Source organism: Eurytemora carolleeae, unplaced genomic scaffold (genome assembly GCF_000591075.1).
Source record: "Eurytemora carolleeae unplaced genomic scaffold, Eaff_2.0 scaffold1000, whole genome shotgun sequence".
Lineage (NCBI taxonomy): Eukaryota > Metazoa > Arthropoda > Copepoda > Calanoida > Temoridae > Eurytemora > Eurytemora carolleeae.
In genome coordinates this window covers 89,587-114,975 of record NW_019397276.1, presented here as the reverse complement: position 1 = coordinate 114,975, position 25,389 = coordinate 89,587, and the positions used below count along the sequence as shown (strand labels likewise).

The 25,389-nt window shown below is 34.5% G+C and overlaps 1 protein-coding gene across 2 annotated transcripts in view; it reads right to left on the bottom strand.

Moving 5' to 3' along the window:
- Nucleotides 1-25,389, bottom strand: part of LOC111713206 (kinesin-like protein KIF13A) — a 48,197-nt gene that overhangs the window by 11,316 nt on the left and 11,492 nt on the right. Inside the window, exons 5-20 of one of the 2 annotated variants that reach the window (XM_023488026.1) lie at nt 21,236-21,308; nt 18,017-18,133; nt 17,039-17,158; nt 16,187-16,360; nt 14,859-14,928; nt 14,090-14,180; nt 13,913-13,972; nt 13,190-13,292; nt 11,059-11,169; nt 9,471-9,548; nt 8,222-8,296; nt 7,281-7,448; nt 6,731-6,881; nt 4,075-6,095; nt 3,098-3,546; nt 1,613-1,666 (exon numbers count right to left, since the gene is read on the bottom strand). In XM_023488026.1, coding sequence (XP_023343794.1) covers nt 1,613-1,666; nt 3,098-3,546; nt 4,075-6,095; nt 6,731-6,881; nt 7,281-7,448; nt 8,222-8,296; nt 9,471-9,548; nt 11,059-11,169; nt 13,190-13,292; nt 13,913-13,972; nt 14,090-14,180; nt 14,859-14,928; nt 16,187-16,360; nt 17,039-17,158; nt 18,017-18,133; nt 21,236-21,308 — 3,915 coding nt within the window. The remainder of the gene's footprint in view (nt 1-1,612; nt 1,667-3,097; nt 3,547-4,074; nt 6,096-6,730; nt 6,882-7,280; nt 7,449-8,221; nt 8,297-9,470; nt 9,549-11,058; nt 11,170-13,189; nt 13,293-13,912; nt 13,973-14,089; nt 14,181-14,858; nt 14,929-16,186; nt 16,361-17,038; nt 17,159-18,016; nt 18,134-21,235; nt 21,309-25,389) is intronic. The other variant, XM_023488027.1, reaches the window with a different exon arrangement.

Here is a 25,389-nt window from a genome sequence, read left to right as displayed (position 1 = left end):
ATTGTTCCTTCCTATTGTTCCGTCCTATTGTTCCGTCCTATTGTTCCGTCCTATTGTTCCGTCCTATTGTTCCGTCCTATTGTTCTGTCCTATATTGGTAGGAGATCACAAGGTAAATAAGTTTTTGCCACAAACTCAAATTTTTTAATTTTTGCGACCTGATGGTTCAGATCTACGGTGCGATAATTTAAACTATGGAATGGCAAGAACTCAATTCCTTTGCTGATTTATTTTTAATAAGAAAACTGTGCTTGAACATGATTCTTCCCTCTGACTTCTACATAATTTGTTTTTATTAAAATATATTCCAGTTTTCTCGAGTGTTTTCTATCTTAACATACAAATATCAAAATCTGAACGAGAATAGACAAACTTAGCACGGAGAAGTTAAGTTGTTTCAATATTCAAGACCAGGGCCACTTTGACGGGTCGCACACGCAACGCTTTGGCCTTGTGTATTACAATACTAACTTACATATACTTTTTATGTTAATGCCTTTTTTATAGCCCCAACGTTCTTGAATTGCTAGCTAACGTTTTAAAGGAAGAGGCCGGTTGTGTAACATATTTGAACTGAGAATGCAGTATTGTAGAGAGAAAATTTAGGAATCATTTGATACCAATGGGATATTTTTACGGTGTACAATTCTTAAATAAGAGCGTAAAGTCGTTTGTAATATTTCACCAGTTTTTTAGCCAGCAGAGGAACGATTTTTACAATTATTTAATGAGCTGGAAAAAACATTTTTTTTTGTCCCCAGGACATGATCGGGTTGTTACGATTAAATCTCGGAATTTTTCTATTGCGAAGATTTGGATCAATCCACTTAAGACTTCTTTCTTGTCGAGTAGAAAGCACGCACCCTTTCGCTGCGAGAGATGTTGACAGCCGCCCTTCTGTGCTCCTACATCCGTCAGGTGGTCATAACTGCTTAACCAGATGGTCATAACTGCTTAACCAGATGTCGGCTTCAGATGTTTTTGAAACCACAGGTTTGTGTGGAGTACGGTAATCGAACACGTGATCACCAGTCTGGACACCAATCCAGTTACTGGCTGTGGTCAAGTGTGCTTAACTTCAGTGATCTAAGGAGAACTGGTGTCACACACTAGCCACCCTACCCCACAAAAAAAATAATGTATAAACTAATGTGCTGTTAAGGAACATATTTCTAATGAGAAATTATTGATGAAAGCCATAGTAGAACTGTAGAATCGATAATTTCATTATCACTATTTTCTTTGCTGTTTATGAAAAAAAAATTCGCAAATTTCTTTAAAATGTATTTTTCTCAATCTGTTTGAATAATGTAGCTATAGTTTGTAAAATAGTATTTGTTCCATGTTTTGTCCATGTTATTTTAGAATTGCAAAAAACGTTTCTTCTGCTAGCTGAAACAACTGATGAAATATTACAAACGAATTGTACACCATAGAATTGTACACCGTAGAATTGTCTCATTGGTATCAAATGAATCCTAAAGTTTTTCTCTACAATACTGCAGTCTCAGTTCAAATATGTTACACAGCCGGTCTCTCCCTTTAAGACGTAATGTGCGATTTAATCTTGTTTGATTTCAACGTGATCAATAGTTTAGTGTGTTCTTCCTACCTGGAAATCTTCTTAGGATTTGGTTGATTAGGAGACAGTTTGTTCAACTCAGATCTAAAATCAAGTTAAAATATAAAAAGGAATCATGAGTCTTTGCCACAAACTAAAACTTTGTCATCCCTATATTTTTCCAATCTAATGAACCTTTGATATTTTAATCCAACAGAAATAGATTGAAATATCTGAGTTCTACGACATTGAATTGCAAATTTATAGGAATAGAAAATTAGAGTTTTTTTTGGTAAAGACTTAATTCCTTTAAAATAATCGGACTCCTGTAGGAACATATGGCAAATCGAAAACCTTCTTGAATGAACTGATTACTCGTCTCAAGACCCTAATTTTCTAGGGTTGATATTTTTGTGAAATTGTTATCGAAGACCTTGGATATATGTTTCAATCTAAATTCTGCTATAAATCAAAGTTAAAAATATCAAAAGTTTAAATCGTATATATGTTGCAAAGCTATAAGGATTAGAAAATTAGAGTTTGAGGCGTGTGATGAGTTCAATTGTGTAATGTATTGTTTTCTGCTCTTTAATATATCCACTATTTGTGGCCTGAAATAAAATAATCAAAATCTATTACTCCTATTTCCAATATGGCGGAAATATAAAATGGTTGCCTTATGGCGCAAATTCTCAGTAGAAAAATTACCATCCGTTTATTGAAGGTGTTCCCAAACTTTTTCTCCCCAAATTCTATGTTAAGAATTTTCTGCTCGTACAAATTTGATTTCTGTGATAGATTTATTAGGCGTGAAAATGGTTCAATTTTATCAATGGTTTCTCATTCCTGTTCAGATATTTCACTGCCTACAACACAGAAGGATATTTTTCTCATTCAAAGCAACAAAATCAAACAAACGTATCATAAAATCATTAAGGGAAGGTAAAACATTTTATTCTTAACAGTTTTCTCTAAAGAAGTTTTGATAAAAGTGAATTACATATATAACCAGAAATGTTGATATTTGGAACACATTTCAAACTTATTCAATTTAACTTCAAGAAATGCGCGAAAAGAAAACTCGAAAAGTTTTCTACATTTTGCCGCATTCTGCAGTGTGCCTAGAAGTAACATTAATGTTGAGTAAAAACACATTTTATACAATATAAGAAACCTAATAGAATACAAATCTCATCTCAGCATTATTTGCCTTCCCCCCCCCCCCCCCCTACCCACTTGAAAATGAAAAGTTGGAATTGATTAATTCCTTTTCTCAACTCCTTTCCCTTTTCATCAATTGATCTGGGTTTAGGACAACAATAAAAAGTTTGTAAAGAAATTGTAAATACAATAAACTAGATTTATTTGCACAGTTTTGCTAAACCTTGCAGATAAAACCGACAAAATAATACGTGTCGTTATTGATAAAGTAATCTTTTTCAATCGTTGGAATGGAGAATACTGTAGTATGACAAAATTAATGAGGGTTAAAAAAACGGATCTAATAAGATACCATTGCTTAACATTGCTTCTTACCTTGTATTTAGGGCTGATCCAAGATTTAAAAAGGTTGGCCTGGCAATATTATCCGCCTCTCCGCCTTCAACCTCCGGCACCGTAGCCAGCTCCATCCTCGGCCTCCGCCCTGGTCTCCCGGCCTCCTGGTTAAAGTCCTGAACACTCATGGAACACTTAATCCTCTGGAGGCCGGCGAGGTTGTCCTGTGAGCTGGAGCTTCTCATCATATTTGAGAAATTAGGAACACTCACAGTCTTCCGCATACTCTTCTGCACCTTACCTTGGGACTTCAGAGCTTCCTTCACGACAACGTTTTGCCGTAATCTATCCAGGAATAGAATAGTGTCTACGGCAGAAACGCCTCTAGTATATCGTTCTATGAATGTTTCTCCGTTGTCAGACTCCGTATCTGTTCCGGAAGCGGCGATCACCGCCAAACTTTTCCGATCTTCTAGCTCGGCACTCGCCTAAATCATACAGTCAGTTCCAGAAAACAGTGGAGCTTGTCGTCTTTTTTATTTATTATGCAATTTTAATTGGGATATATGAGTTCGAATTATTTCTAATAAATCCTAAGCAAGATTTCTTGGGTGAAAAGAAAAACAAAGACGACACTCATTCCACGCTTCCTGGTTCTCACTGTAGAAAGATGAAAGAATTTGTAAACATAAACTAGGATGAAAAATTATGAAAATGTTGAGCAAGTGTCTTAAACTGGTTTGTTTTTGTGCTTGCCTTCTGTTTCTAAAAATTCTTGTCATATTCTTTTTATTCATACCATGCCTATTTATATATGCTTGCTGTAGTAAAGGTCAAGGTCAGGTTTCCTGTTCTTTAGACATTGAAATAGAGCATTCGAACCTGGCTTATATATCTTTCTAACTCACACTTTAAATTGATACTGTGTGCAAAAATTCTTCAAAACGTATTGCAACAATCAAAGTTATTGAAAATCAAACTTTTTGAAATTTAAAAAATCAAATAATTTTAGGTACCTTTGGTACATTTGATACAATCTCATAAACCACGCTGACAGACTGAAGAGGACGTGATCTACCCAGGGTCTTCTTAATCTTTTCCTTGATAGACTGCCGTTTAACTATCGAGATACACAACCGCTTCCTTAGAACTAGATCCATTGGAGCAGGATGGGAGAGTCTGACCACAGCTTTAACAATTATATAAACACGTTCGTTCTCCCGGGTTATTCGATTGATAAAGACGGATTCGTGAATGCTTGAATCCCAACTGGAGACTGCTCCGCAACCCTCCTCCATATTTCCTATTATTGGAAGATTGAAAAACTTGCCGGATAATTCCTTAGGGAGGATAGAGTTAATCCCGTAGACTGGGATCTCATTGTCAGACCCGGAAACACCGGTGGAGAAGTCGTCTGCGTTCAGATCGAGGAAGAGGACGGTGAAATGTCGTTCGGTTCCAGGTTTGGGTTTATATGAGGTGGGATGGGGGGCTCCGGGTACCCCGGAACCAGGGGTGGGAGCAATCACAGTATTTCTCTCGTCCGTGAGATGAACCCATTGATCCACAAGGGAAACCTCTCTCTCACACTCCAGCTCCGACTTATCGAGCTTGTTGATGTACATCTGGATCTGGGAGTTTAAATATTCCCGCCGTTTATCCAGCAGCTGACTCCAGCTCTCCCGGAGTAGGGTTAAATCCTCCTCCTGGTAGGAATCTAAAGGTCTCTGTAGTTTATTCCTCACACAAGGACTCCCAATCTCTATACTAAGTATGGAGTCGCAGATTAAAGGGAGTGTTCCTGAGTTTATGATAGGTTCGACCTGAGCTAACAACCTTCTCTGCTGTCCCTGTTTTAACTGAAATATTCCTCCGGTTGCAACATCTTCGTTCTCTGCCACCTCTACCGGAGAATATACTCCCGTCTCGTCTAACTCATGGATCTCAATCTTAAAGTTTAGTTTTCTTGTCAGCTCCGACCATCGATCAGCTAGTGAGGTCGCCTTGGCTTTCTGCTCTTCCATCTCCCAGGCATTGAGTAAGGTTGAGGACGAGTGCCCGTATACTTCTATAGATAAAGCTCCTTCACTGCATAACTCTAGTAGTTCCTCTCCAACCAATAAACTTATCTCTCTACTGTGATCAAACTTAAAGTTTACTGATGTTTCAAGTTTACCGTTGGGAAGCCTGGGATCAGGGTTGAGCGAGGGTGGGATGGTAATGAGCTCTCCCTCCCCCGGGAAGGAATATTGACAGAAAACAAACTGTGAGAGGGAGGGAGGGAGACCTGTTGCAGCCTTGATTATTAATCGGCAGGTTATATAATTATCGTTGGTCTCGTCTTCTAGTTTAAATCTTGATCCTCCTCCCCCTTCTCCGAGTGTCCCTAGAGACCCTCCTGTCTTCTCGAGTTCTATGCTGAGCCTACCACACACCTCCCCTTGTTGGGATATTATCGGAGTCTGATAATCCAGCTTTACATCATGGAATAACACATCCAGGAATATATTTGCTACTCCTATCAGATGATGATGCTCCTTGGTTTCATAGAACGGATCGGGAAGGTTGGTTCCAACATTGTTCCGTCTCACGTCCTCGTAAACCTCACGCATATCAATTAGTTTCATCTCCAGTTTCTCCGTTGACCAGATCTGGTTTCCGCTGTCCTTACGCCGAACCAGGATTGCGGGTTCACTAATAAAAGTTCCAAGTTTACGGTTCGGAGTTAGTTTATGAGGTGGTATCTGTAAGGTGACGCTAAAACTGGTTGTTTTACCCATCTCAGCGGAGATAAAATTGGCTTCTCTCACTAAACCATTCGCCATCACAATTGCTTCGCGCAGTTTGGAGATTCCCTGTTTAAACGAATCATCCTGCTCCTTCCCCCATTTCTCCAGTCTAGAGATAACACTGGTAGAATGGGTCATCCTGCAGGTTCTGAACGGATCGTATTGCAAGGACGGAGCTAGGGGTGTGGAGGGAGACATGTAACTCTTCAACTGCTGAAACTGTTTCTCATATTCTTTTCTTTGATTTTCTAAAGAATTCCATCAATATGTTAGAAAATATTCCGAGGGGGCCGGGGGGGTTGAATAGAGGATAAGAGGAATATTCTATGAGGAGTGGTAAGAGAGGAATAATATTTGAAGATATCTACAAGGAAGTATTCTGCATGAAATTAAATTGGAAATAGAATATATTTTTCTATCTTTCCTGAATTTATATCGATTATTATTGAGTTGGGAGGGTAGGATGTGTATACTGATAATACATATGTTTAAATTTAAACTATTCCAAGAATTGCAATTTCCCCTCTCAGGAAACTATTTTATTTTATTACACCAGTAAAGAAATATTGCTTTTTATAATATTTTCTTTTCAAATTAGGTTTCTGCAGGATGGTTCATTTCTGAAAGTTTACCTTTTTTGACATTTTAAAAACTAAAAATTAAGAGATTGTTTAGAAAAACAAAAAAGATCAATTCAATTGATCATCACTTTTAAATTGACGATTCAATAAAAAAATCTTATAGATATTTTCTTAATTTAAAAAAAATAGCATAAAGTACGAAGAACTGGACCCCCACCTCCCCCCTTTTTTCCAGGACAAAGTTTGATGTATTTTGAAGTTTAAAGGACAAGTTCCTAAATTTATCATTATTGACGGATTTCCTAAAGCATTCTTCTTATCAACCTCGTATTGTCTCTCCAGCCTCGCTATGGCCTCTCTCATGGGAGCATTCCCGACCTCAGCCTGCATAACCTCCTCCTGGGCCATCCTCCAGTCAAATGGAGTTGTTGGAGTGGGTTCACTGTTTGCTACCTGGACAAATATTTACCTGGATGGATTTTTTAGATTAATCAACCTATAGGTTTTTTTGCTATTTTGAATTCACATTTTTTAGTATTTGTTTTGCCACAAACACATATTTTCTAATCCCTCTATTTTTGCAATCTGATGGCGTAAACTTAGATTATTTGATCTAACGGATTTCATAATTTGAAATTGGGTTGCATAGATACTGATATGGGGATTTGAAAATCAGAGTTTTTGGTAGGACTCAATTCCTTTAGATAAATAATTGCTGCTGAGTCTTTTAAAACAATTTGAAAAAAATTTTAAACAGTAAATTAATTGTCTAGTGTTTCTCTTTTTAAAAAGATAAAAATGACATGTCAGGTCAGCTAATTAGATATATATTGTGTAAGTAATATTAATTACCTTAGGACAATTAACTCTAAAGAAATGGTTTGATCCCCAGAGTATTCTATCTCCGTTGAGAAGCTGTGTTCTTGTCGTAATCTCAGCTCCATTAACACACGTCCTAGCTCCGGGTAGGGGCTCCAGGTAGAGATCCATCTCGACTCTACAGATCCTACAGTGCTCGTCCTTAAATAAAATTCTAAAAAACTTGAAAAATTTCGAAGAAAAAAAAAGAGAGGAAAGATTTCTGACGAATTATTAAAGATTTCTATAATTTCTGGCCCCCCACATCATCAGAAACTAATTTTAAACTATTTTGAGAAAATGAAAAAGTTTGAATGAATTTACTAAAGTTTCAGGGAATATTTTCCTTTGTTGCTATACAGCATACTGGAACATTGGAAATAGATAAAGCAGAGAGGTTTCGTGATTACAAAATATTCCTACAAAACTTTTCCACTCTTTCCAATCTGAACTAGTCCACCAGTATCCTAGTCATACATAAGCTGATATCCTGTATTCCTGAACTGTATCCTAGTCATACATAAGCTGATATCCTGTATTCCTGACCTGCATCCTAGTCCTATATAAGCTGTAAATCCTGTATTCCTACCTGTTCCCTAGTCATACATAAGCTGTATATCCTTTACTCCTAACTGTATCCTAGTCCTATATAAGCTGTATATCCTGTACTCCTACCTTTATCCTAGTCCTATATAAGCTGTAAATTCTGTACTCCTACCTGTATCCTAGTCCTATATAAACTTTATATCCTGTATTCCTACCTGTATCCTAGTCCTATATAAACTTAATATCCTGTACTCCTACCTGTATCCTTATCCTATATAAACTTTATATCCTGTATTCCTACCTGTATCCTAGTCCTATATAAGCTGTATATCCTGTATTCCTACCTGTATCCTAGTCCTATATATAAGCTGTATATCCTGTATTCCTACCTGTATCCCTAGTCCAATAAGTTGGATATCTTGTTGCAAACCTGCCTCAGGACGTCCTACAAGAGTAGTATCCTCCTAAGAACGAGAAATATTCAACATGAAACGAAAAACCAAATGATAAATAAAAAGAGAAAGATATAATGTCTCAAAGCTCACTTAATTAACAATTATCTAATTATAAATGATTAAATGAAAGAGAATAAGAACCCGCTTAGTCCTGATTGTGTTTAATCACCCTCTAAAGGAAACCTGTTTAATCTTCACTTTGATATATTCCAGGAGAACCCTGAGCAAACAATCATAATTGAAACCTACTCAATACTCCCTCACTGAGAAATCCGCTTATCCCCCAAACCTTTCCCTTCTCTTCTCTTCTTATCTCTCTTAAACCTTTTTTTTCTAATTTTCATCATCTTTTCATTAAACACGCAATCACTTCTTCTACACGCATTCACTTTTTAACACGGATTTACTTCTTATACACGCATTCACTTCTTATCCTCTTATTCACGCATTTAATTTTTATAACGTATTCACTTTACTACGTGCATTCACTTCTTAAACACCATTCACTACTCATACGCGGGTTCACTTTTTATACACGCATTCACTTCTTATACACATATTCACTTCTTATACACATATTCACTTCTTATACACATATTCACTTCTTATACACATATTCACTTCTTATACACATATTCACTTTTTATACACATATTCACTTCTTATACACATATTCACTTCTTATACACATATTCACTTCTTATACACATATTCACTTCTTATACACATATTCACTTCTTATACAAACATTATTTCTTAAAGACGCATTCACTCCTTTTACACGCACTTACGCATATATAAGAATATACACGCATTCATTCCTTTTACTCTCATTTACGCATATACGAATATACACGCGGCATTCATTCCTTTTACACGCATTTTCGCATATAAGAATATACACGCATGTTCTAACATGCCTGCTCTATTTTCTTACATTTACCTTTTTTCTCATTTTTAAATCTTATATTTTTCGTATCTTTCCTTCTCCACAATCTTTCTATTCTTACATTTTCTTTCTTCTTTTACTATCATTATCTTTAGATCTTTGTTCAATGATCGATTGAAATTCTAATCTCTAATCTGTGCAGCCTGGTGGTGTAAACGTTTAACATTTAAAAATTTTAGTTTGAGGCGAGTAATCAGTTCTTTAACTACACATTTTCTCGTTGAATATAAGTTCCTTGAGATAGTAAACCAATAGTTCATTCAGACAGGGATCTGCATTCAGGTTTACCAGGAAATATTTATTCTTCTCAACCTAGAATATATAAAAGTTTAGTTTTCTCAACCTAGCATATATTTTCTCAACCTAGCATATATTTTCTCAACCTAGCATATATTTTCTTAACCTAGCATATATTTTTGTTCCTCCTTTTCAATCTAGAATTTATTAAAGTTCATTCCTCTTGATAAATATTCTTCTCAAACGTTAGATATATTAGTTTATATCTTGTCAATCTATAATAATGATGCTTCGCAATCTAGAATATACAGTGTTACCCACGAAGGATGATATATCGGTCTTAAACTCTATTAATTTAACGAGCTAAAATAAAATTTTGGTTTCTTTCTTGAAAACAGTCCCTTAACTAACACACTGAATGATTTTACAATGAAGAAACAATGTTACAGGTCCAGGAAACCATGAAACAATGTTACAGGTCCAGGAAACCATGAAACAATGTTACCGGTCCAGGAAACCATGAAAATATGAGAAGAAATGGATTAAAGTATGAAGTATCGTCATTTGCATATAAAAGAATAAATATACTCTTAAAAAACAATAATGTAAATATATATATAAACGAATTTAAAGAGATATTATCTTCTCTGCGTACGATATATATCTATTCTTCGTAATTTTGTATAAATTTTCCAGATACTTCAAAATATCGTCTTTGCTAAAACTCTTGTCCAACTGCCCATAATATAAATGTCGTCATCCAATGAAAATTATCTCAAGATTTTTTCCTATATACCTTGATACCACTTGACAGAATGTACATATCCTGTATACCTTGATATCACTAAACTGGACGGATATATCCTGTATACCTTGATACCACTAGACTGGACGGATATATCCTGTATACCTTGATACCACTAGACTGGACCTGTAAACCTTGATATCACTAAACTGGACGGATATATCCTGTATACCTTGATACCACTACACTTAACGGATATATCTTGTATACCTTGATACCACTAGACTGGACGGATATCTCCTGTATACCTTGATACCACTAGACTGGACGAATATATCCTGTATACCTTGATACCACTACACTGGACGGATATATCATGTATACCTTGATACCGCTAGACTGGACGGATATCTCCTGTATACCTTGATACCACTACACTGGACGGATATATCCTGTATACCTTGATACCACTAGACTGGACGGATATATCCTGTATACCTTGATACCACTAGACTTGACGGATATATCCTGTATACCTTGATACCACTACACTGGATGGATATATACTATATACCTTGATGCTGCTAGACTGGATGGATATATCCTGTATACTTTGATACCACTAGACTGGACGGATATATCCTGTATACCTTGATACAACTAGACTGGATGAATATCTCCTGTATACCTTGATACCACTAGACTGGACGGATATCTCCTGTTTACCTTGATACCACTAGACTGAATGGATATATCCTGTATACCTTGATACCACTACACTTAACGGATATATCTTGTATACCTTGATACCACTAGACTGGACGGATATCTCCTGTATACCTTGATACCACTAGACTGGACGGATATCCCCATCTTTTCCAGAGCCTGTCTTCTATCCTCCTGCTTCTGTTCTGTGTTCTGTAGTTTCTCCTCCCAGGTTAAACTCATCACCTTTAATTAAAAAATTGATCAAACCTAGGTTTGTGAATATATAATAAAATAACCAAAATATTTCCCTGAGATTTAAATCCACAGTTCCGAAAAAACAAGATCCTCTCAGCTAGTTCAATTAAATACAATTAAATACAAAGTTCAGAAAAAAAAACAATTAAATACAGAGTTCAGAAAAAAAATTAAATACAGAGTTCAGAAAAATAACAAGATCCTCTAAAAATAGTTCTTTCTTGTAAAGTGGCGAACTATAAGGACATACAAAAAAATATTCTTTTTTTCCAAATTAGCCAAAATATGATATAAAAGATTTACAATCAAGAAGAAAATGAAGAACAAGAAATTTAGAAGTCTCAAAATATTTTCATCTGATATCATGAAAATTTTTAGAAATATTGTAAAACTTAATTAGAATAATTTATTGAAGTTAACCCTATCCCCGCTGGGGTACTTGAAAACCAGGATACGCTGGGGGGGGGGCCCCTCTAAATCCCATGTTTTATGTCCAAATATGACAAATGATACATCATTAGAAAGCTCTTGTGCTCTACTTTTAGAATCTGCAAAAAAATTTGCAAATTTGCGAAAATTGAATTTTTTATCGTGTGGTGTATAATCTGTGGGTATAAACCTCGTTTATTTATTATGCATGAAAGCCTATTCAGAATAAATAGTTCTCTATTACTAGAAATGGAATGGAGGAAGGGTACAAAACAAGGAATGTCCTCGACATTAAAGGTTTTGTTAATACAATGAGAACCCAGAAAACTGTGGAAAAGGAAGACGACATTAAAGCAGTACTTGAGTATATTTAATGTTATTACATTGCAAATAGTTTTGCCAGTAATTTTAACTAAATCACGTTTAAGTTAATTGGGTCTGTTTACACTGCACAATTGCTGTGTCTCATGTTCATTGGACTATTTAAAGTCATAACTTGAGTCTAAAAGTCAGTTTCCTATTCCAAAGTTTTCTGGTTCTCACTGTAATAATAGGAAAATAATGTTTTTCATTTTTTCAGTTCAATAATGTTTTTCATTTTTTCAGTTCAATAATGTTTTTCATTTTTTCAGTTCAATAATGTTTTTAAACATTTCGAGCCACCGGCTTAGTACATTGTACAGAATTTTTATATTAATAAATATACATATTTTGTTTCGCTGTTTTTGTTTGTTTGTTTTTGTTTCCAATAAACGTTATATTGCTCAAAATATTTGAAATCTTATAATTTTGTGTTCAACACAAAAGTCCCATTTTCCTTAGAAAGGATTATCGCCGGCCCTAGTCAAAATCAAAGTATTTTTAATTTTGTTTGAAAAATTCATCAATATATCAGAAAAATTCTTATTCTCTTAAAATTATTCGAAGAAAAAAGGTTGCTGGAAAAAAAAAGTTGAAAAGCTAAAATTATTATTAAAAAAACAAACATTTTTGTACTGTATATATAACTCTACTCAACCCCTCACTATTTGTTTTGTCAGCAGGCACCGACAGCTTGGTTTAGGACGATATACCTGCATAAGCTTCTATACACCGACAACTTGGTTTAGGACGATATACCTGCATAAGCTTCTATGCACCGACAGCTTGGTTTAGGACGATATACCTGCATAAGCTTCTATGCACCGACAGCTTGGTTTAGGACTATATACCTGCATAAGCTTCTATGCACCGACAGCTTGGTTTAGGACGATATACCTGCATAAGCTTCTCTGCACCGACAGCTTGGTTTAGGACGATATACCTGCATAAGCTTCTATGCACCAACAGCTTGGTTTAGACCGATATACCTGCATAAGCGTCTATGCACCGAAAGCTTGGTTTAGGACGATATACCTGGATAGGCTTCTATGCACCGGCAGCTTGATTTAGGACGATATACCTGCATAAGCTTCTATGCACCGACAGCTTGGTTTAGGACGATATACCTGGATAGGCTTCTATGCACCGGCAGCTTGATTTAGGACGATATACCTGCATAAGCTTCTATGCGCCAACAGCTTGGTCTAGGACGATATACCTGCATAAGCTTCTCATTCTCTGAGAGCTTTTCCTTCAGAACAGCTGGCTGTGCGGCATGGAGCAGCATATCTTTGAGAGCCTCTACTTCAGCACGCAGCTCCCTAAAATTACATATATGTTAAAGGGACTGTCGACGTACCTAAAAATTTACACGCCGGATTCACAACGGTACCTTTAAACCTTCGTCTGAAAAAATGATTGACACATCCTTTTTTCTGACAATTAACAATCTTCAATTCTCTTTACAAGTTACTTGCAGTTTTATGCAGCAGAGGCAAAAAAGGAAGTCGACTGGATTCAACACTTTTTAATACAGAAATATGTGACGACATATTTTTGTTACTTAGATAAAGGTTTTAAGGATACCGTGGTAAACATCATTTCCTTTAGTGATGATATGGTAAACTTGCAAGATTCTTACTTTACACTTCTTATAAATAATTAGCGTGGTAAACATCATTTCCTTTAGTTATGATCATGGTAAACTTGCAAGATTCTTTCTTTACACTTTTTATAAATAATTAGCGTGTTAAACATCATTTCCTTTAGTTATGATATGGTAAACTTGCAAGATTCTTACTTTAAACTTTTTATAAATAATACGCGGGAAAAGTCATAACAAGTTATTTAGGTATGAATTTTGTTTTTAATAAGGATCGATATATTAAATTACAATTATAAAATGAAAAATAAGAATGTTATTACTTAAAATGTTTGAAACCTGATAATTCGAGCATTTGGATCTTCATTCACCACTGCATGGTTCATGATCTTTTTAGCCCTGAAAATAGCAATCTCTTAAAAACATCTCTATCTATCTATCTATCTATCTATCTATCTATCTATCTATCTATCTATCTATCTATCTATCTATCTATCTATCTATCTATCTATCTATCTGTCTGCATATCTGAGTGTTGATAAAGTTTCTTCATAGCTGTCTCCAGCCGGAGAAACTGTAGCAACCATCACGGTTCGCGAGTTCCCGCCTAAAAAATAAAAATGGTTAATTTCTGTCATTGTTAGATTCAAATATATTATTTTGGTATACAATTATGTAAATATCGTCATTCATTATTTGAATATTGGCCATGTATCTTGCTCTTATGTGCAGAGCAATTCCGCTTTAAATGTATATATATATGGAGTCTTTGCCACAAACTTAAATTGTCTAGTCCCTTTGCAACCCAATTTAGTATGCCTTAAAATATATTTAACTTTGCAGCTAAAGCACAAAAATTCTGTGCCACAAACTCAAATTTTCTAATCTCTACATATATCTTTGCAACCTCATGGTGTAAACCTTTAATCTGATATTGGGATTAGATAGTTCGAATTTGTGACAAAGAGTCAGTTCCCTTAAAACGAATATACATATTTGATTAACTACGGTACCCTTTAAACCTTTGTTTAAAGCCATGGATGAAGTTATATATTTTCAGAAAAATTATTTTACTCAATTTCGGTTCTCTATAAAGATGACTTCTGGATTTTTTCTCGGGGAGTGAAAAGAAGAAAATTGTCAGATATTAACACTTTTCCAGAATAACAAGGATATCTATCTCATGATTGCTCAGTTAATGGTTTAAATGGTGCTATAGTAAATCCGACATGCCAATATACAAATGGAGGGTAACTTGAAAACATATAAATTCCCTTTAAACTACCTAGATTATCCTTGAGTAGCCAAGTAAGAACACTGTCTCTGTATGGAACAAACCGTTCTTGGTCTCCAGCCTTAAACAAAACCAGGAATCAGGAAATGATTTATTTCCACAAACTCTAATTTTTCAGTCTCTATATCTTTGCGACCCGTTGTCGCAGACCTTTGATATTTTAAACTATGAAATCTATTAGATCAAATAGTTTTAAGTTTGAAATTTAAAAGATATAAGGATTAGAAAAATTGAGTTTATGGCAAAAACTCAATTTCTTTGTTACATAAAACGCACTTAATCCTCTACTGCTCGTAAATATGGAGAAGATAATGAAAAGTTATGCAGCATAAATTTAGAACAAATGTACGACGAACGTAGAACCAAATTTGCAAAAATGTAGGAATATTGTGGGACGAGTGAAAGACGAATTTAAGGTACTTTTTTCAAAAGAAGGACGTAACTAGGACAAACTAGGACGTAACTAGGACAAAATTAGGACGGATGTAGGAAGCAATAGTGTGAAAAAAGGCAAGATAAATTCCAGATTAGTGCAATTCGAATGAAAAAAAACCAGGTTTACATTTAAAATCTCTAACCATAGAGAATAGAATATATATAGAGCGGAATTTACTAGAAAAAAGTGTAAAACGGCCATTTTGTTGTACTGTTTCCATACTGCAGGTGTACTTCACATTTTTATGCTATATAACCTTTTGGGTCCTGGAATATCATTTATAGAAAATCTAAAATTAATGTTATAAAAGAAAACCAAATTATGAAATAGGCTGGTTTCATAATTGATTAATGATCATTTTACAACTCTATGCCTTTAACTTTACAAACGATGATTTTCCGTTATAACTATAAATCAAATGATGGTTTTTATTCACCTAATTCATTATAAGGTTTATTTAACGGCTTTAAGAATTTAGAAATTGAAATTAATAGTCTAGAGAATATACTGTATTAATGTACTCTACTGCATATAATTTGTGAACATTTACATGATTTGTACACTTTGAACTCCCTTTCAGGCTGAAAGGGACTGAAAAAATTCATACCAAGAGATTCTTTTAATTCCTCTCTAATATATATTCTATTCTCTATGTCTCTAACACTACAGGGCCAGGGAAGAAAAAATATTAGAAAATAGTTTTGTAAATTTAACGTTGTATTTAAAAAAAGAATGATACAATATCAAACTATTCAATGAACTAAGAAAAAGTATCACAAAAACACAGACAAAACCTTCGAGATGTAAAGTATAGGTCAATCAAAAAGAAGTTAAGACTTTTTTACTTTAGTCACCTTTTCCGAAAAATGCAATTGATAAAAACCTGTTCAGCTAGTTTAGATATAACAAGACCAAGTGTTGTGAGAGAACGGTTTATATTTGATCCTTCTCTCAACCTCTCTCCGACAGCTCCGGTCTTGACCGCTCTCTCCGATCCTGCCAGATCCACCAGGGATACCCGGGACACCTTCTCTCCGGTTACTCCGCTGATACAGTCCTGCAGATATTAGATATGTAAATTGAATATTGGTAAGGGGAAGGGAATAGAAGGGGGAGGAGGGGTGGGGGGATGGTTGGGAAGAGGATAGAGAGAGAAGGAGAAGGATGAAATTTAAATCTTATATTAGCAAATTTTCCATGTTCGTGTTTCTCAGCAATGTTAGAAATATCAACTAGATAGCGTTTCGCCAAATTGTTAAGAATGATCTCAATATGACTGTAAACTAGACAGAAGGAGAACCTGGGAAGAGGTATGCCTCATCACTGGTACAACTTTGCGACCTCCAGCTTTGATATTACACACAATATGAGAAAAACACATTTATTTGGTTTAAATTTAGAAATTCAAATCAATTTTATTCTTCTATGAAAGGAGCTATGGTAAAAGATTTTAATCTTACGGCAATTAACTTTAATTTGGCGCGATATTTGTTATAAATACATAACAAAGTGTTCTCATCAGTGTTTCTCTAGTATCCGAGGAGGATACAAGCATTTAATTTTGATTATTTTGAAAATTCACATAATAGTTTCCTATGACCAAAATATTTCATTGATTTTTTATATGAAAGATGGATCCCATGTCAGGCTGTAACATCCGTTTTTTTGATTGGATCCATGTTGTGTAAAAGTGTAGTGTATATACCCCATGACCCCCCCCCTCTTTTTACTTTACCTTGAGCGTGAATGTGAGTATGAGCGTGAAGACAGCATGAGACCTGCTGGACTCATTGTTCATGTTGGTGGAAGCCACCGTCCTAGATTTATTCCCCTCAACCATGAGGTCGTTGATCTCCTAGGATACAGAGACGCATTAATAAACAATTAAATATACCAAAAAATATAAAAATTTAATCATTCCAACAAACAAATAATAAACTATAAATATAGATATGCGTAAACAGCAAAAATGTGTCAACAAAAAAAAAATTTTAATATAAAAAGTACGACAAAGTAATCGAGTCTTAGACACAAACTCAAACTTTCTAATCCCCATATCTTTGCCACTAGATGGCGTAAACCTTAGATATTTTGAACTTAGATTATTTGATCTAACAGAAGTCATTATAGTTTGAAATATCTAAATTCAATGACGTTGGGTTGCAAATATATAGGGAATAGAAAACCAGAGGTTGTGACAAAAACTTAATTCCTTCCAAAAATCATATAAAAAATTAACAATTTAAAAACCCACAAAATATTCAAAAATAAATGTTAACAATTGGCATTAAAAGTTATTTATGAAGATCAAACAAATGCGATAAATATATGTTTAACAAATAACAGAAAAATTATAAACATAAAACTGACAATAATTAAAAGAAACTGAAAACGTATTTTCAAGTGACTCTTTACAACTGTACCATTTAAATATTTATCTAGCTGAATAAAAACTAAAAAAGATCACGCCAATTGTCTTAAAAAAGAGAATTGTGTCATTTATTTTTGTGTTTGCTGCAGCATATATCCACAAATCAGTTTAATAGAGAAACTTTATAATTACAAATTTGTTTCCACACAACGGTTTAAAGGTACCATCACTCTAGGAATGGAGAATTACTTGAAATTAGCCCGTCAGAAAGTTTTGGAGACAAAAACGAGAGGATACAACTTTTTTTGAAAGAATAACGGAATTTAAAATGAGTTTTCAAACCTGATATGAGACGACAGCAAGCTGAGAAAGTCCATCAACGTAAGGTCCCATCACCTTGTTTTCTCTGACCTTCAGCCCGCTCTTGTTTGTGCTGGTCAGATCAAGCAGGTCGTAAACCTACAGATTTAGGTAGGTTTATATCAAGCAGGTCGTAAACCTACAGATTTATATTAAGCAGGTCGTAAACATACAGATTTAGGTAGACTTATATCAAGCAGGTCGTAAACCTACAGATTTAGGTAGATTTATATCAAGCAGGTCGTAAACCTACAGATTTAGGTAGGTTTATATCAAGCAGGTCGTAAACCTACAGATTTAGGTAGATTTACATTACTAGCCTTAGAGGGCGCTTCGCGCCCATCTTCTAAATTAGTTGTGAACATGTTCTCTTTGTGTACATTGTAAAACAAAACAAAAATAATTCGCGGATTTTTACAAAAAATTTCGCGGATTTTCAAAATTTTTAAAAATTTAATGACGATCGAATTTTGATAGAGACAAATATTTGAAATTTTGATTTTTCATAAACCTTCCCTGGGGTCCCTAGATGTCCCACAAAAAAATTTGGGCCCGATCGGTTCAGCCGTTTTGACGTTTATTGGATACAAACAGGCAGACAGACAGACAAACAGACAAACAGACAAGCCAAATTTATATATAGAAGCAGGTCGTAAACCTACAGATTTAGGTAGATTTATATTAAGCAGGTCGTAAACCTACAGATTTAGGTAGATTTATATCAAGCAGGTCGTAAACCTACAGATTTAGGTAGGTTTATATCAAGCAGGTCGTAAATCTACAGATTTAGGTAGATTTATATCAAGCAGGTCGTAAACCCACAGATTTATATACAGGTTAGTATTAAGGTCTTACACCTTTAGATTTATATAAACTTACATTATAACTTGATCGTATACAAATTTATATAGGTTTACATTAATAGGTTGTAAACTTATAGATTTCATAGGGTAAATCAAGCTAGGTCTTAAACGTACAGATTTATACAGGTTTATATTCAGTAGATAATAAACCTGTAGATGTATATGAGATTATATCAAAGAAGTTTTAAACCTGCAGGCTTATGAAGGTTTAGATGAAGCAGTTAAAACTTAAGGTTTAGATAACGATTCAGCATAGAGGATTATTTGCTACATTTCGGCTAAACTTTTAAATATTTAAGTATCTCATTAATTATTTTAAACTTCTATAAAGGGTTCTTGAAATAATCTACTTTAAACTTGGAAAGAAAAACAAACTAAATCAAAAGATAAAACTTTATTAAGCAATACATCAGTTTCCTGAATAATACCCGTGACGTTAAATGCATTATTGCTTGACGTCATAATACGGAAAAATATTTTGATAAAAGATAAAAATTTCCTTTCGTTCTTGTAAAAATATTGAAAATTTTGATTATATACATACACAATAGCTTGCTCAGCGTTGCCCAAGTTACTTGAAGTTACCCGTTTACCGTTTACCCGCACTTGGTCGATTTTGCCGGGCAACTAATTGTTTTGCGTTTAAAGTCGATCCACTCAACTTAGACTCTAAAAACCAAGTTAAGAAAATTTCCGAGGTTCTCTCGAGTTCCCCAATCAAAATTTGAGGCAATTTGGTCTAGGGATTCATTAGCTATAATCGGAAATAAAAACAAACAAACAGCCGAACCCTGCTTTCCCTGGAAACTAATTTTTTCTTTCAATAGTAAACCCACTTTTAAATAAAACTAAGAACATTCCTGTGGGCCTTCCGAGTTCCCCAACCAAAATTTAAGGCAAATCGGTCCAGGGGTTCCTGAGTTATGATCGGACAAACAAATAGACAGACAAAAAGAGATTACCACTTTTATTTGTAGATTAAAACTCTATATTAATCCTGAATTCCCTGAATTAATAATAAGAAAAAGAAAAAGATAAAAATAACATTTTCGGTAAAAGATTAAATGTTTCTGCTTGTAAGAATTTTTGACGTAAATACTATTTTTAGTATATTTCAGTGTAATATATATGTCTAGCTATTTTAAGTTCATATTTAGTTTTTTTGATTTTATGCTACACGTCTGGTAAAGGCACTTGTCAATAAACAAAGCGGTTGAACCAGATTGTAATATTACCTGCATTTTTTGTTAAATTTTTTTTGTTGTAAAATATGTTAAAAATGTTTAAAAATTTTTTATGTATTAGGTTTGTTCTATCCAATTTTAATTTGTTCTTATATTGTTTAAGCTTTGTTGTGAAAATAAATTTTAAGTAATTCCAAAAAAATATATCTTTGATCCTTTAATTAAGCGTCGTACGTTAAAACAGAGGTCAGATGATGACCTCTCTTACCTTTTCGTTATATACCTGTCCTCCTTATAGCTGACCTCCCTTGCCTTTTCGTTATATACCTGTCCTCCATATAGCTGACCTCTCTTGCCTTATCATTAAAGACCTCCATAAAGCCGGCCTATCTTGCCTTTTCGTTATAGACCTCCATATAGCTGGCCTCCATATACCTGACCTCTCTTGCCTTTTCGTTATATACCTATCCTCCATATGGCTGGCCTCTTTTGCCTTTTCGTTTTAGACCTGTCCTCCATATAGCTGGCCTCTCTTGCCTTTTCGTTATAGACCTCCATATAGCTGGCCTTTCTTGCCTTTTCGTTATAGACCTCAATATAGCTGGCCTCTATTGCCTTTTCGTTATAGACCTCCATATAGCTGGCCTCTCTTACCTGTTCGTAATTGACCTCCATATAGCAGACCTCTCTTACCTGTTCGTAATAGACCTCCATATAGCTGGCCTCTCTTACCTTTTCGTTATAGACCTCCATATAGCAGACCTCTCTTATTTTTTCGTTATAGATCTCCATATAGCTGACCTCTCTTACCTTTTCGTAATAGACCTCCATATAGCTGACCTCTCTTACCTTTTCGTAATAGACCTCCATATAGCTGACCTTTTTTCGTTATAGATCTCCATATAGCTGACCTCTCTTACCTTTTCGTAATAGACCTCCATATAGCTGACCTCTCTTACCTTTTCGTAATAGACCTCCATATAGCTGACCTCTCTTACCTTTTCGTAATAGACCTCCATATAGCTGGCCTCTTTTACCTTTTCGTTATGGACCTCCATATAGCTGCTCTCTCTTCCCTTTTCGTGATAGACCACCATATAGCTGGTCTCTCTTGCCTTTTCGTTATGGACCTCCATATAGCTGACCTCTCTTACCTTTTCGTTATAGACTTCCATGTAGCTGACCTCGACTTTAGCCTGATGGTCAGGGGCGGAGGACAGGGCTATCCTACAACAAAATGTTATGGTAATATATTTCGCAAAAGGGCTTAGAACATTTGAACTCAGTTCCTTTCATTTCAATTATTTTTAGCGTGCTATCTGTGATCTCCAAAATTTGTTTTCAACCTGATGAAGCAAAACCACTCACTTTCAGAAAGATTGAGTAATTTGGCCGAGAAAGGGGTCGAACACCTTTTGTAAAGTTCGGATCTGGGTCATAGCAAGGGGTAAAAATTTCAGTTTTTGTTGCAACTTGTTGGTGTAAACCTTTTACATTCAATACTTTGCACGTGTACATACATAGTTTACAATATCAAAAGTCTACTACATCGGAGGCTGAATGGAATGAATTTAAATCGCGTCGCTGAACCGGTAAAAACCGGTTCCAATTGAGCGCCGCGACCAGCACTTATACAATTTCAAATGGAACCAACCATGTTTGAGCCGCGTCTCCCATTCTTTAAATTCGGCCTCAGGTTTCTAAGATGAAAAGATCAGAAAATTAAAATTCATGACGAATGTTTAGTTTAGTTGTTATTAAATACTAATTGTTCAATGCTCGCAGCTGTGAAGGTTTGACAACTAAATGTTCTATTTGAGAAAGAATTGGAGTTATAAACTCCAATTGAAGTTATATACACAGGAAGAGAATCGATTCAAATAATTCAATTGTAAAGTTCCAAACTCTGTCTCTCAGACCAGATTAAAGTTGTTTTGATTAAGTTTAAATAGATTAAGTTTGAATCCTGCAGATAAATGTATTTTAAAATTTATAAATTGCCAGACTTAGTTGAGCTACGTACACTTAGCTGAACCACTACTCTCAAGAGAACTGGTTAAAATACGTCTATATATTACTATATTTTAAATTAGTTGAAATCATTTAAATCTCTATGTGCGGTAGAAGTTCTAACTGTTGAAAATTCTGCTAAATCAAATAGCCAATATTTGAATTAGCTACCATCAGGTTGCAAAGATATAAAAGCGAAATATAAAAGATAGGTTTGTTGCGAAGAATACAATCTTTAACTTAGATATTGTAAACCAATTAGAATTTTATAAACCCGGATTGGTATGGTGCGCTTTTAATTTATTTACTATACTGACGTTATATTTCGTTTAAAATGAAAAGCGTGACAGCTGCTTAATTGCCAAAAAAAAGATTGCAATCTAAATAAAAACAAATCTTTTACTACGTTTATAATGCATTAAATGCATTACCAGGAAAGAAATTAAATGCGGTGAAAGTACAAGACAAGAAGAATATTGGATAAGAGAGTGTTCATTGGCCAGTGACAGTATTTTAATAAAATTCTCACTGTAACTCCATAATTACTATGTATACTCACTTCTATGTATCAGTCGTATTTACATCAAAAGAACGGCGGTCTTGCACCATAAACACAAATTTACTAATTTCTATATCTTTGCAACCTAATGGTGTAAACCTTTGATATATAAAATTTGGACTATTTAATCTAACAATTAATATAGTTTAAAAACAATTAATACAGTTTAAAATATCAAAGGTCTGTCTACAACATTGGGTTGCAAAGATATAGGGATTGAAATTAAAGAACTCAGTTCCTCAATGTAAATATCATGTTTCTATAAAGAACTGTTGAAAGAGTTGAAACAAACAAGGTTTAATATGTTACCAAGTTAGGTTTCTTTTCTCAAATATATATATATATACCATTATTCGCATAAATTAGATTTTTAAGATGCGACCAGGTTTAATATGCGACCAGGTTGGGTTTCTTGACGGTTGATTCATTTGGTATACCGTCCCGTTTAACCGTCTATAGGTTTTATGTGTATACTGTACACAACTTGCCTGTCTAAAAGTCGGTCCGGTACATGGTCCGGTACATGGTCCGGGACATGGTCAGGTACATGGTCAGGTACATGGTCCGGTACATGGTCCGGTACATGTTCAGGTACATGGTCCGGTACATGGTCCGGTACATGGTCCGGTACATGGTCCGGTACATGGTCCGGTACATGGTCCGGTACATGGTCAGGTACATGGTCCGGTACATCAAATGAACCGAAGTGTATTCCTAAATTATAGTTAAATAAGGTTGAATTCAACGCAAAAATGATTGCTTGATAAAACTTGTTCTGCAATTATTTTTATAATTTTATTTTTTAAAGATTACAGATATTTTTCAGACATCTTCCTTGCTGAATCAGTACTCACTAGGCATTATAATATATTGTGAGAGAGCTGTAAATAGTTTCTGTATTATTGCCTTTTTATATCTTACATTTCGTATTCAGAACCATTATTCAGGATAATAAAGACATTTATATACACTAGACTATACCGTACATGGGTCTACAAAGTACGATAACATGTGAAAGTAAGAACTGTTGTGAATTTGGTTTTTTTTTACTTTGGATAAAGATCCAAAGAATTCAAAACACAGTACGTGTTAAAGTTTGCAATATTATTCTCCTAAAAAAATCTAAAATTAATTATTCTGGCACACTCGTTTTTTTAATTAGAACTTAAAAGAAAACATAAGGAAAAAAACAAACTAACTAAATGCACAACAATTAATGTAAGACCAAAAAAACAATGTATTGTAAATAAACGAAAAGAAAAAATATCTTTTCATGAAAAACACTGAAAACTCGTCACAAAGTCTAATTTGCTAAATAAAATAGGCTAAGTTAATTATCATCATCTTTCAAAGATAAAGAAAATAGAAAATTAGAGTTTATGGCGAGTGTTCAGTTCCTTTAAACAAAGTTATGAAATTAGAAGAAATTTTGTTTGTTTGTTGTTGTTTGCTATGACAAGTGTTTGTTTGTTGTTGTTTGCTAGGACAAGTGTTGGTTTGTTGTTGTTTGAAAGGACAAGTGTTTGTTTGTTTGCTAGGACAAGTGTTTGTTTGTTGTTGTTGTTTGCTAGGACAAGTTTTTGTTTGTTGTTGTTTGCAAGGACAAGTGTTTGTTTGTTTGCTAGGACAAGTGTTAGTTTGTTGTTGTTTGCGAGGACAAGTGTTTGTTTGTTGTTGTTTGCGAGGGCAAGTGTTTGTTTGTTGTTGTTTGCTAAGACAAGTGTTTGTTTGTTAGAAAAGTTCATTTATTTCTCATCAATTATTTATAAAGGAGACCGAGTAGATTATAATTTGTGGTTTGTCCCGGAATAATAAAGTTTAGAAAAGATGGATTTTTCAAAATTAGATTTAACAAGACACAGCACAGGGACTTTTAGTGTAATGTCAAGTGACCCACCGTGCAAAAATTAAAATGCCCGATTAACAACGGTACCCTAAACATTTTGCCCTGATCATGAATTAGATATCAATGTTAATAATTTTAAAGACTGTTTATTTTCAGTTGTGGTTTCGCTACAAAAGTAATTTGTGCATTTCGACTGCAGGAAAACTTATAGAAATTATCAGAGTTGAATACTTTTGAACCTATAAAAACAACAGTATCTCCCACAATATTGATTAGATAATAGTTTCAAGGGTACAACTAGTTGTGAATCGGACATTGCCATATTTGCATGAAGGATCACTTGAAAATACGCTCACAGTCCCTTTAAATGAAATTTAAACTGCGAAATAATAATAGTGGATCTTGAAATGAATTGTCAACTCCCCCCCCCCACAAAAAAAAAACAATAAATAAAGGGAAAATCCGAGGAAGAAATTAATATAAATGTTTACAATATATTATAAGACCATTTCTTATCAAGAACCCTGTTACAAAGTACAATACATTCCAGTGTTATTGCACCCCAGTTTTCCGGAATTTAAACCATGTTAGAGATGAACACACGGAGTTCTCTGTCCTTTATGATCCGTTAAAGCTAAAAAAAGGTACCGTTGTAAATCGTACATTCACCTCTTTGTATGGAGGGTCGTTTAAAATAGAATGAAGTCTTATCTTAAAGTAAAGAAAGTGCAATTTCATATATTCTTTATTTTCTGTTTTTACATTTTTTTATTTAATCTTGGAAAACATGTCAACTACTGTGAGAAAATTTCGTTTTCCTTGTTATATTTGACACTTGTGACGTCGTGTATAATTGGTCCATTTCTCTGTACTTGATAATCTCTTAGAGTGTA